Source organism: Gnatocerus cornutus, chromosome 2 (genome assembly GCF_029298725.1).
Source record: "Gnatocerus cornutus isolate USDA-ARS CGAHR chromosome 2, icGnaCorn1.1, whole genome shotgun sequence".
Classification (NCBI taxonomy): Eukaryota; Metazoa; Arthropoda; class Insecta; order Coleoptera; family Tenebrionidae; genus Gnatocerus; species Gnatocerus cornutus.
This window is the reverse complement of record NC_142234.1, coordinates 5,469,515-5,481,670: the sequence shown is the minus strand read 5'-3', so window position 1 is coordinate 5,481,670 and position 12,156 is coordinate 5,469,515. Positions and strand designations below refer to the sequence as shown.

The window sequence follows — 12,156 nt, the reverse complement described above, 5'->3', positions numbered from 1 at the left end:
GGTGTGTAAGTAATTCTGAGGAAGAAAAATAATCTGAAAAAATGTGGAAGCTCAGACGCAGAGATTTCAAATTGGCTCCCTAGCCGCTTGACTTCTTGATCATTAATCTTACATTCACCTTTCTTTCGGTGGTTTAGATTTGAAGGAAAGCTGAAAGAGTCGTTAACGCGTTTTCTTAAGTTTTTAGTGAACACGACGCGGTAAAAGTAGATGCAGGGCGTGATTCAAATTGCCTGTCCGGGAAAAAAGTTCATTATTACGACAGTTTTTGAGAGAAATATCACGTTCAAAAAAGATCTTTGGCCAAATAAACGGCAATGAATGGGAAATTTTAGGTGAAGTCATCGTTTTTATTAAATGATTAAATTATAAGATAAAGATAAATGATGAGATGTCTTAGCTCGATTTTGAAAATCTAATTTTTTTTTTCAAAAAAAATGCGAAACAAACGAAATATCTTTTGCCAAATTTACAATTACAAAATTTTCAATTTTCATTTTCATTTTCAAATTTACAAAAGTTTCTGGTATAATTTGGCAATTTTAATTTGACATTCTAAAATCTTTATACAGACTAGTACATGATTATTTGACTTACTTTTCCCAAAAACCACTATTGGTAGAAATTTCAAATTTTGGGAGCCAAAGTTAATCAAATGACAATATTCATATTTTCTAGAGAATTCCAGTTATACCGGAAGTTATGGTCAACTTGCTTATTTTAAATCCCATTTGAGTAAAAATTTCCCAACCGAACCTAAAATTGATTTTTCAAATTTTAAGGCGGTTTTTTCCTTTAAAATAAAAATTTAGTGGTCTGAAAAACTGTATTCAAATATTATTTTGAAATTATCATTTTTGATAAAGTTATGAAGATTCAAACTTTTTTGCAGCAAATCAGAAAAATGCATTTTTCTTGCAAACTGCAAAAGATACAAAAAAGACTTATTTCTGCCTAGGTAGAAAAAGTGTTTCTGTGTCAACAAGCGCTTTTCATTACTTACAACAAAATTGCCTACTTTACTGTCTAAAAACGACTAAAAATAGTAATTTTTTGTGACGTTTGGAGAAAAAAATAGTTATTTTCTTTAAACAATTTAGTAATAATATCTTTCAAATAACAAATGAAAGCGTTGATTTTGTGCACTCCTGTTGACCTTGCTTTTTGACAAGGTTGAATTTCCACACACTCGGTTTCTGGGTCAATGTATAGCCAAAATAGACGTCTGTAGGTTAAAATTAATCATAATTCATCTACAGTATGTCCCCGGATTGAGTTCACAAGAGGGAAAAAAAGTTTATTTTTCATTTTACAAAAAAATGACAAAGGAATAACATTTTTTGCTTATTTCAAAACAGATAAATCTGCAATTAAAATTTCAAAATTATTAGTTTGTACTCTTAAAATTAATTTTTTCATTATTTTTATTTATTAAATTTTGTAATCGTATTCAAATAATAGCAGGCTGTGGATTCACAAAATCAAATAGTGCGTTAAAGATTAAAGAAAAATTTTCCTAATAATGTGTAAGTATTAAAAAATTGGAAAAAAATGCAATTGCATCCTTAACAATAATTGAGAAAATTCGAAACAGTCGAAAAAATTACGAGTTAGAATTAAACTATGTGCTAAAACAGGTAATGGGCCAATCAAATAGTAGAAATTGGTTTGAGTTAAGAAACAAATTTCATTCCTTTGACATTTTTTGCTAAATTAAAATAAAAAAGTTCTTCGTTATTTTTTGTTTTTTTCGATTTCCAGAACACAGCTTGATAATATTAAAGTTTTAATTAAAGATTTATTTATTTTAAATTAAGCGAAAAATATTATTCCTTTGTCATTTTTCTGTAAAATGAAAAATAACGTTTTTTTCCCTCTTGTGAACTCAATCCGGGGACATACTGTATAACCGGAAATGAGAAATATCAAAAAAGATTGAAACAAATGCCAGAAATGCCCAAAATTGACCTTAATTTTATAGCTGAAGATAATTTTGTAGCTTTTGGAAATGTTGGCTTAGTTTTTGCTCTTTTTCTGGAAACTGAGCCTGCTAGACGGTTTATTTTCAGCGAACGCCTATTATTACTGTCGCTTTATAAGATAACATCAACTTTAAATGATTTAAATTTTAATTAAGTCAAATAAAATTGACATTTTTAAGAAAAAAGTGTCGTTCGCAATCCCAAATAAATCGTTACCTTTTCAGTTATCTTCATTAAAATCGACAAATAACAAAGATATGGGTCTGGAAAGTCTTAGATGAGCCACCCTGTATATTATTATGCAGAAGACTCTCGATTATCCGAGTCCCAGTTATTCGAGTCTCCGCGTTATTCAAGTAACCTCTGGTTTTGAATTCCTCCGCGTTATCCGATCTAATCCAGAATTTAATCCGAGTTTTTCCAGAAAATGAATAATTTACACAAAAAACGGCAAATTTGGTTTGGCGTTTTGATTGTTCTTGGAATTGAAGTTCTGTGTATCTATGCAAATCTAATATAACTGCGATAAAACTGGTAGCCCAGTCTACAAAGACAATGAAATCGACATAATTCCAAAAGTTTTAAAATTTTGGTCCACTGTACAACAAATAAAAACAGTAATAAGTTGATTTTTTGTGCAACATTTTTTTTTTAATCGTTTAATCGGAAGTCTACTGTATATCTGGATTCTACACCACTTTGTTAACGTGTTATTTCTAAATTTTACCATTACAAAAATATCTTCATTTTTCTACAATAAATTTAATTTGCACAACATAGAAAATTTATTTATAATTTTAAAAACATGTGAGCAAAAATATGAAATTTTGTTTCTAAGATAAGTAAACTAAATGGTCTATTCAAAATCGCCACTTTAATTGAAAAATAATATACAGAGTGTGATTTGTATATAGCTTAGTTTCAGTTGGAACACCTTTATTTTTATCTTAGATCAAGGTAAAATTAAATTTTGCGTTAACTTCATGTATTGTCATATACCTACGTAATACCAACGCATGCTTAAAAAATTGTAAAAAATTAACTTTTCCAAACTTTTGCTCATCGACACAAAATTTAGCTTTGTCAGGCTGTGATAAAAAATAGAGGCTGTTCTATTTGAAATAAAACAATATTTTACACTGTGTAATCGACAACAGACCACACCCTGCATATTATTTTCCAAATAAAGAGGCAGTTTTTAATCGATCATAGCTTTCTTATCTTGGAAACAAAATTTTACCGTTTTTACTCACCTGTTTATAAAAATTGTACGGCCAAATTATTTTAAATTATTTTTTTTAATAAAGATATCTTGAAAATGGCACTCTTACAATTTATAACAAAATAACCCTTAAATGTAAAATTCAGAAATGCAATAATATAAGGGGTCTTAAAATTAGTTCCAGTAGAACCGGACGTGTCAAAAATTATGAATATTTACATTCGAATAAGATCATGATGGACCAACTATATAATTTATTGTCTTATAGTACTAGCAATTTTAAGAATAAAAGTTGTATTCCAAACATTTGAAACAATAATAAATGAACGATTGAAAAGTGTTTGAATTTAATTAAATTTTTTGTTAATTCCCTCAATGAAACGACCGCACGTCTGTTTAAATTGTTGTTCCCACAATTTTTTATTCCCGATTTGATCAACTTCAAAACCCACTTTAATTTTCTTTAAATAAATAATTTTCCACGAACTCGAAATCATTCAGGAAATTTTAACGGTCAATAGCACTTAGCATCATGCTCCGCCAAGTCGAACAAAGAAGCAGCGAATAATGGACGAAGCTAGAAAAGCGACATGAGAAGACAAAACCTCAACCTTGTAAGACTAATCTTTAAATAATAAATCCCCACTTTTATCCACCAAAATAATGTTTTGTGTTAAGATGATAGAACTGGTGGTAGCAATTACTCTAGGTGTTGGAAGTTCGGGAATAAACCCTTGCAATTTACCATTTTAGATTGGCTTGGCTGACCTTAAGACATTGTGTCGTTTATCTTGTGTCTGTCACTATTTCGCTTTGTACCTTTTCTTTTATTAGGTGAAACTGTTGGTATGAGAGATTAGTGGAGGTGTGAAATGGGTAATGAAATTTGTGGATGAAAAATGAATGAGACAGAGCCGCGGAAAATACTTGAAGAGGAAGACAACTTAACAAATGAAATTTCCGTATTTTTTTAACATTAGTTGCTTTCATCTCCAAGCAAGTCGCACATACCATCATCTCTTGACAGTAAAAGCATAAAAGCGTTCACGAACATTCGGACGCAACAAAAGTACCGCAAAGTGCACGTTGTCGAGCAACACACGTGGATGGGGGTGTATGGGGGTGAAGAAGCGGCTGGTGCTGGTGGTACGGTAGATGCTGCTGACTGGCGGTACACAGACTGAAAGACACTGAAAGCTGGATTCCCCAAGACAGCGGTACCTGCGGCGAAGGCGACGATGTCTGCGCGGCTGGTAGAGACTGTTGGCCTCGGCTTCGAGGGTAACGCGAGCTCTGGGCATATCTGCCGGGCCTCCCATCGGCCCGAGTGCCCGCCGCACACTGACATGGGCGCTTTCCGTCGGTTATGCCACCGCCAACGTCGCCGCCGCCACCGCCCATCGATCGTAAGCCCCCTAACCTACCGTACGACGATCGTTTCGACGTACACGCGGTTTTTTAGGCGCCCCCGAATGGTAATTGCCATATTTCCAGAAGGCGCAATGTGATGTTTCCTGGGTTGAGGAGGGTTGGCAAAGTGAGAGGGAATTACGTGAAAAACGCCAGTTTTAAATTAGTATAAATTACATACATCCGTATTGATCTTGAAAGATACCAAACAAATTAAAGATTGGAAAAGTAAAGACTACCACTTACCGATATCAAAAGAAAATCAATTTAACTCGACTAATGAATGATTGACGGGAAATGTTCAGGTACCGGCCGGAAACCGCCGCCAATTAGTAAACATAAGATGCTGGCGACTTAATTGCTGTAAATTTGTAGGAATTTCGCAGCGGAAAAACGAGATTTTCTCGGGTTTGTATTATTCCGTTGCTAATCAAAGTGGACTTGGAAAATCCCCTTTTATCCTAATGACGATGTGTGTCACCTTTTCGGTGCGTTTTATTGCCAACGAACGCTTCAGAGCAGAAAAAACAAACGTTGTGTACGTTAATTTCATTACTCATTCAAGAAATACAAACAGTCTAACGCAGTGTATAACACTTGGTGGTAATGCTCAACTTGTTGTGTCATCGTTGGCGTGAACAAGAGTGGAAAGCGACATAAAGGACGTGACGTTTATAATATTAATTATTTGTTAACAAATGCAATGGTGTAAGCGGTAAACTGGAAATGTTGGAAAACTTGTTTAGTATTAATTAATTTATGTTGCAGGGATGCATTTTGTCGGAACCAATAATGGAAAAAACCAGCAGACGGCGCTGGAGGCGGAAGTTTTTAATCAGATTTAGTAGTTTTAGTTTTTGTTGAAAAGTTATAAAATTGAGGTCAAAAAAAAGAAAAAAAAAATCTGTTATTATACCCCATTTTCTTCTAAATTATATTGGTTTTCTTTAGTTTTTTGTTAAAAATCAATTATCTTCACTTTTTTATTCTTTAAATGTTTTGTAAAGCCGGGCAGAAAATATAAGGTCAAAAAAATCAAAAAACCCATTCTAAAATTTCAGTGTGTTCAGATTCTTAACATTCGAGGCAATTCCAAGGCATGAACGAGGAGTCAAAGACATGAAAGAAACCCCATGAATCAATATACAGGCTGTACATGACCCATAGAGCAAGGGTGCCGACAGCAACACAGATGATAAATTTCAAAACAAAAATTGATTAAGTTTAATAGTATACGAAAAAGAATAAAAAATTAACAACCAATCCCAAACGCTTATTCTAGAGATTTTCAGATTCTGTTCAGTTTCCAGATTGGCTACTGTTTTTTCGTTGTAACTCGATTATTTTTTGAGCTAGAAAAGTTTTGTTTCAAAATTTTGATTCAGAATTGTTGCCTCCACAAGTCTTTTTTCTCTGGGTCACGAGTTCTAGGACACCTGTATACAAAGTGTCCGGAAAGTAGAATTGAGATCTAAACCAGCAATGAATTGGGAAAAACAGAACGCAAAGACGAAATAAACTTATTTGTCTACCCCAATTTTAGCTCAGTTTTATCTAGTTTCCATTTTCTTTTTATTCAATTTTAGGTATAAGACGATACTTAAAGAAACAACATTTGTCAGCATTTAGACAAAAAAACAAAATCTTTTTTTTTTTAGAGAATTCAAAAATGCAATTCAAAATGAGAAAAAATGTAAGCAAAACTTGAAGAACAAAACTCTTAAATGTTATGAATATGAATGAATATCTAAATAATTCTAAAATCTAATAAACGGCTTTAACAATGTAGAAATGCCTAAAGAATCCCAATCTAAATAAAACTTGTACGATAACAATACCTAACCAAAAGGCAAAATCAGTCTAAAAAAATATACAATAGAAATCTATTGTATTCCAATTTGCCTCACAGCAAAGTCAAGGATTACTTCCCGCTCCCACTTTTATCTAGTAAAATTGTGACACAAAATAAAACACTTTTATCTTTTGATTGCTTCCCTTTACACCCGGACTCTCACTTTCGTTATTTGTTGCTCTAATAAAGCAGCCAAACCTGTAAAAATACAGTCTTTAATTCAGTTTAATGGATACAAATTAGACGCGTCGACGGTAATTAATCCACAAAGTTTCCAGTCATTTTATTCTTTTTTTCCCACCGGAAAATTCATAACAAATTGCCCAACCAATTTTTCCACTTTCTTTAAAATTGAAGACTTGACATAAATGTTGGGCTAAGCGCCAATTCAAAAATCACACTCACGCATGAGTTTATTAATCATTTTCTTTTATACTAGGCATTGTAATATAAACCTGACTGCAAAAATTGTACAGGTGTCCCAGAACTCACGCCCCAGAGAGAAAGCTCGAAGCTGAACAGAACGGACTTTGGACTGAGTGTAAAGAAAGGGCCCCACAAACCTCGTTGTTGTACGACGGTTTTGAACGACGGTTTCGACGGTTGGAACGAAACGGTCGGAAAAACCGAGGTCTGTGAGCAAAATCCGTCGTGTTACGTCGTGAATCAATCTGTATATTAAATTGTTGACCATCTGTGGAACCTCAGAGTAATAAAAATTATTGTTAATCTACCGATTTGAGGAGTGACAGAGACGTGATCCAAAATACATAAATCTACTCTTGCAGTTTTATTTGAAACACTAGAACAAACTTTGCAAATATTACTCCCTTCTTTCGGTAGTGAACTCGTAAATCACCGAGTATGTTAGGATGGAATCGGCAACTGGTGCTTTTAACCAGTCAAATATGGAATATTTGGTAAGGCATCATATGTGTTGCCTCCGACGAAAATATTTTTCAGAAATGCAAAAACATCTACGGCTTTGTAATCTGCAGGCTTGTTACGAACATAAGGTTCCAGTCTCGCGACAGATTGTATTTATAATTTTGGCAGTGATCACAATTCTTAAAATTATTACCAGTGATAACTTATTTTTAGAGAGTATTGTTTACAGTTGTGAATGACACTTTATTTTAATACTAGTGGGAACATTTAGAAATCTTCACCGACGACTCCATGCCATTATTTGGCATTGCAAATTTACTTTTACGGTTAATGGAACCGGCACAATCAGCAATTCAAAGGAAGAGGATTAGTAGAGGATCATCACATTTGTATGTTTTAGTCAAAAACAAAGATCGGTAGTCTGTGAAAAAAATCTTGCAAATTTTATGTAATCGCGCTGTATACTGATGCTTTTTGTCTAATTTATTAAGTGACCACAAAAATTTCAGTTTAATTTCACTCCATTGTCTAGCGTTTAGGTGTTAAATTTTGTATCAACTGAAAAATTTAGTTTCTCATTGAAATTAATTATATTGCAAAATTTGATCGTCACTTCGGGATCTCTCATGACAGGTAGGTATAAACTGCTCTAATAGAAAATTTGTAACATCAAAATTAGTGGGGAAATATACAATATGGAAAAAATTGCACGTGAATTTTATTTTTATATTGATTGCGCTGAACGTTGGCGCTTGGATGCCTCAGTTCTTTTTGCGACCAAAAGTTTCTCATATCCCTCAAATGCAATAATTCTTAATGGATTCTTCTTTTTCCATTCATTCAATTCTTTTATATCTTGGGTTTTTATTAATTCAAGTGCGATATTTATTTCACTTCTCTCTTTCTTCTATTAAAATTCTCACACTTAATGGACTCTATTTATCTACATGGGACATATTTAATTTTTTAGAATCTACTGTATAAAAATTTATTTTTTTGCTTAGAATCTTGCAAAGTTATAGAATATTGCTCGACAGTGTCATATGTAATTTTGCATAGGCATAAATCTAGAATTGCTATCTTTTGTCGTTTAGAAATTGCAGGACAAAAAAATTGCAAAGTTTTCCAATTTTTTTTTGTTTTAGAAAATTTAAAAAAATCCTAATTTCTAAACAAATTAAGCCGGTTTACACAATAATTTAACTAAAATTAAGTTAATTTTGTAACTAATTTGGCGATTGCTGACTTGATTTTGAGCAACTACTCCGAGGACAAAAATTGTTGTTAAGTCAAAAGTGTTTTTTTTAGTCTATTAAACCGGCTCACTGTTCTAAGCTTTCTGAACTTTGCAGGTGAAATTGAAAAAACCTGCGAAGATCTTTCTTGTTTGTATTCTCAAAGGTTTATTATGGTAATATTTTGATAACAAATAAAACCTGTCCAGCTGTCATCATGAAGTGTCACTTTAAACAACCGACAATAGTCCAACTGACGACAATTGTTCTGATCTATTTAAGAATCACCCGGTACATAAATTATAAAAATTCGACCAATAACTTTTTAACAGTTGCTGTATACTTTTTGGCTATGATCTTCCACTCTATGACGGATGAAGTCAATTTAGAAACGCAAAATTAATGAAGAAATTACGATTTTGTGAGCGTTTAAATAAAAAAAAACTTACAAAATTTTCTAAAGTTAATAAAACATGAGTTTTTTTCTAAAAATTGCACCATATTTTTTGTGATGTGATTTCTAAATGACAAAAGATAATAACTTGTTTAACACCGCGTTAAAAAGCAGAGATTTCAGCCTTTATAATTAAAAAAAAAACCGAAGTTGCAAATTAGGAGTGAAACAGTTTCTAAATACGTTCGCTTTTAGAAATCGTCATCAGTTTTCTCTCCCCCAAAAAAGATGTTTGCAAAAACTAAATCCCAACGACTTCTATGCTTCCTTGGGAAGCTTATTTAATTACGTTTCCAATAATGTATTATTTAGTTTCACGATTTTGCTAGTTGACAAGCAAAACTGAAAAAAACACAAAAGTAAAAGCAAGATTTAAAAAAAAACTTATTTTACCAATATCCTGACCTGACGGAACACAACGAGCTTCGATTTCACAATCAAGAGACTATTTCTACTTTGCTTTCCCACTACAAATCTTAATTGCTTTAATGTCATCAAGCAAGTCTACGGAATGCTCTCTGGTTAATGAGCAGGACAAGTAAGTAAATATTACATTAATGTTAATTTCACCCATTTCCCATTAAATTAATTTTTGCCGAGTAGAGAGTATTCTAAAAATAAAAGTCTGGAGTTTTAAACTAAATTGCAGTTTCGAATTTCGTCTTAAAGACAGTCTGATTGTACAAAGGAATCTGTGAAAATCCGCGGATTGGTTCCATTTCTACAAAATTATCGATTTTCGATGTTATGCCCGGAAGTTTAGCAGATGTGATCGAAATAGATAAACATTCATTATTTATCCTTGAGGGTTTGAACTTTTTCGAGTAAAATCCATCTGACTCACAATCTCGTATCAGAGATGCAATAACTAGCAAAATATTCTGCCGGAGTCGCTGCCACAGAAATAGGAAGAGAAAGATATTGCGTTTTCAATAAAAATATATTTTGCTAATTTTAAAGACTAATATCTAAAATTCGCTTGCCTTCATATCTTCAGTAAATCCCGCTGAATTTGAAAAGTCAACAAAGGCCACGGTCATTCTTCCCAAACCGCTATGTGGATCAACTTATGTAAAGAATGTTGGCACATGAGAAGAGTCTGAATCAACACGAGCAGAGGTTGAAATGTTTGAAAGCAGCTGACGAACTGTGCTGGAAATCCGCCGACATCGATTACCTCTCTGCCAACACGGATAAGGTCAACGAGGTGCTGCCTGCCGAGGATTGCCATTGATGTTATCTCAGCAAATTGAGGCCTGCTATTCAATCAAAACGCAAAAGGACAATCACACTTTCACGAATGGAATAACAAAAGCAGAACGTTGATAATATGGGCGAAAAAATTCTCTTGTAATTACAGACGTGACGAAGGGAATGAAAAATGTCGTTCGTGTTCCAACGCAAAGACTAAAATCAAAAATCGATCCCTGTCACGGAACGTTTTAATATGTTCTTCACGTTGAACGGGATTTCCAACTTTTCTGTTGAATTTCCAGCCACGTTACGACGAGTCGTTAACTGGAGAAGTGTCTGGGAAAGCTTCATCTGCAGCTCGTTTTGTTTCATCACGTTTCGAATTAAATAATATTGTTTAAACATTGATATCCACCGAGTTAAATTAAAAATTAATCAGGAAAAAAATTAAATGCTTTTTACCACATTAGCATACAAACAAATTGCATGTCACGCACTGCACCGCAGTGCGTGACAAGGACGTGGAAACAAATCAATCGTGTGCAAACTGCAATCAAAAACAATCTTGTGAAAAAACTCCTGCTTTACCTACATTTCCATAAACTATGAAAAATTAACAGTCGGGGAAACACGACCATTTTCATTCGTCTCACCGCTAATTTAATAACGCATCCTGATAATTTTAATATAAATTAATGTCCGTAATTTTCGGTGAAAGCGGTAGGATGCCAAAGCAAAAGTTACTAACTCAATTTAAGCCCTGCCGATACATTATTTTTAATTTGTTAGTACTTTTAATATTATTAGCAGTTTATAAAGATTTATAAAGATCAGGGTCAGAATTCAAAAATAAATTTGATCTATTTCAAACCGGAAATACTTATTAGTCTGCATGCCATCAAATCGCGTTAACGCAATTTATAAACAAAGTGAAAACTTCGTGGACATTTATTTACATCGAGATCACTTTTCGTGTGCTGTGATTTATTTACATTGTTCTTTTCAGCGGCGAAATTTTAATTCAAAATATAAATACAATCAAATTTGGCTAGACGAACTAAAAGTAAAAAGCATATTAGACTATAGCCAAATATTTAACTAAATATAATATAAAAGAATTTTATTGCTGACTAAATGTTGGCCCAGAGTCCAGCAGAGTTGGCTTAATGTTATTGCAGGATCTTGGTTTAATGGTTAAAAGTCAAGTACATCAACTAATTGGACAGCGATGCAAATGTTATAATAAAACCGAAAATGACTGAACCTAAATTCCATAGATTTAAAATCGATTGAATTCAAACGTATAACAATTATCTAATTGATAAATTGTTCTGATACATTATCCCCCAAAATTAATGCAAAATCGACTTACTGATTTTAAAAATGGGTTTAAAAAGTCATTGACGACTCAAACAAACTGAACAGGACTTTAATTTAATAGAGCATTGATGTAGCAATTCGAAAATTCAAATTAAATTTTTTTAGCAGCAGCATTCTGCAATCCTTTGAAAACTAATTGTTTCATTCACTGATTTAACACAAATGTGGCAAAAAATCACTAAGTAAGAAGTCAGGAATTTAATTGAATGCTACAAAGAATACCTACTGACTGTTATTATACTATTTAAGGAGGTAAATTACTCTGTTCTAGGCCAACTGTAAAACTGCAAAACTGTAAAACAGCAATTCCTACTTTTGTTTTTTAATTTTGTGGAAAATTGACCCGGGGTGCAATTCTCGAAATCACACTAAAAGTTTAGCGCACTAAATTCAAAGAAAATCAGTGTGGTACCAGGGATAGTGTATTCCCCATCATCAAACTAAAAAGTGCACTAATATTTTAGTGCAGTCTAAATATTATCTTGGCAACACCGCAAAAACAATTGTCAGGTTGACTGATCTCAAAAAATTAACCTTTC

At 33.0% G+C, this 12,156-nt stretch overlaps 1 protein-coding gene across 5 annotated transcripts in view; it reads right to left on the bottom strand.

Moving 5' to 3' along the window:
- The window catches only part of Sh (Potassium voltage-gated channel protein Shaker), a 220,172-nt gene that overhangs the window by 126,627 nt on the left and 81,389 nt on the right, over nucleotides 1-12,156 (bottom strand). The window contains exon 1 of one of the 5 annotated variants that reach the window (XM_088050406.1): nucleotides 4,426-4,547. The exons of the other annotated variants lie outside the window; for them this stretch is intronic. Coding sequence (XP_087906532.1) covers nucleotides 4,426-4,523 — 98 coding nt within the window. The 5' untranslated portion in view covers nucleotides 4,524-4,547. Of the gene's footprint in view, nucleotides 1-4,425; nucleotides 4,548-12,156 lie in introns of those variants that run through there. 5 annotated transcript variants of the gene reach the window in all.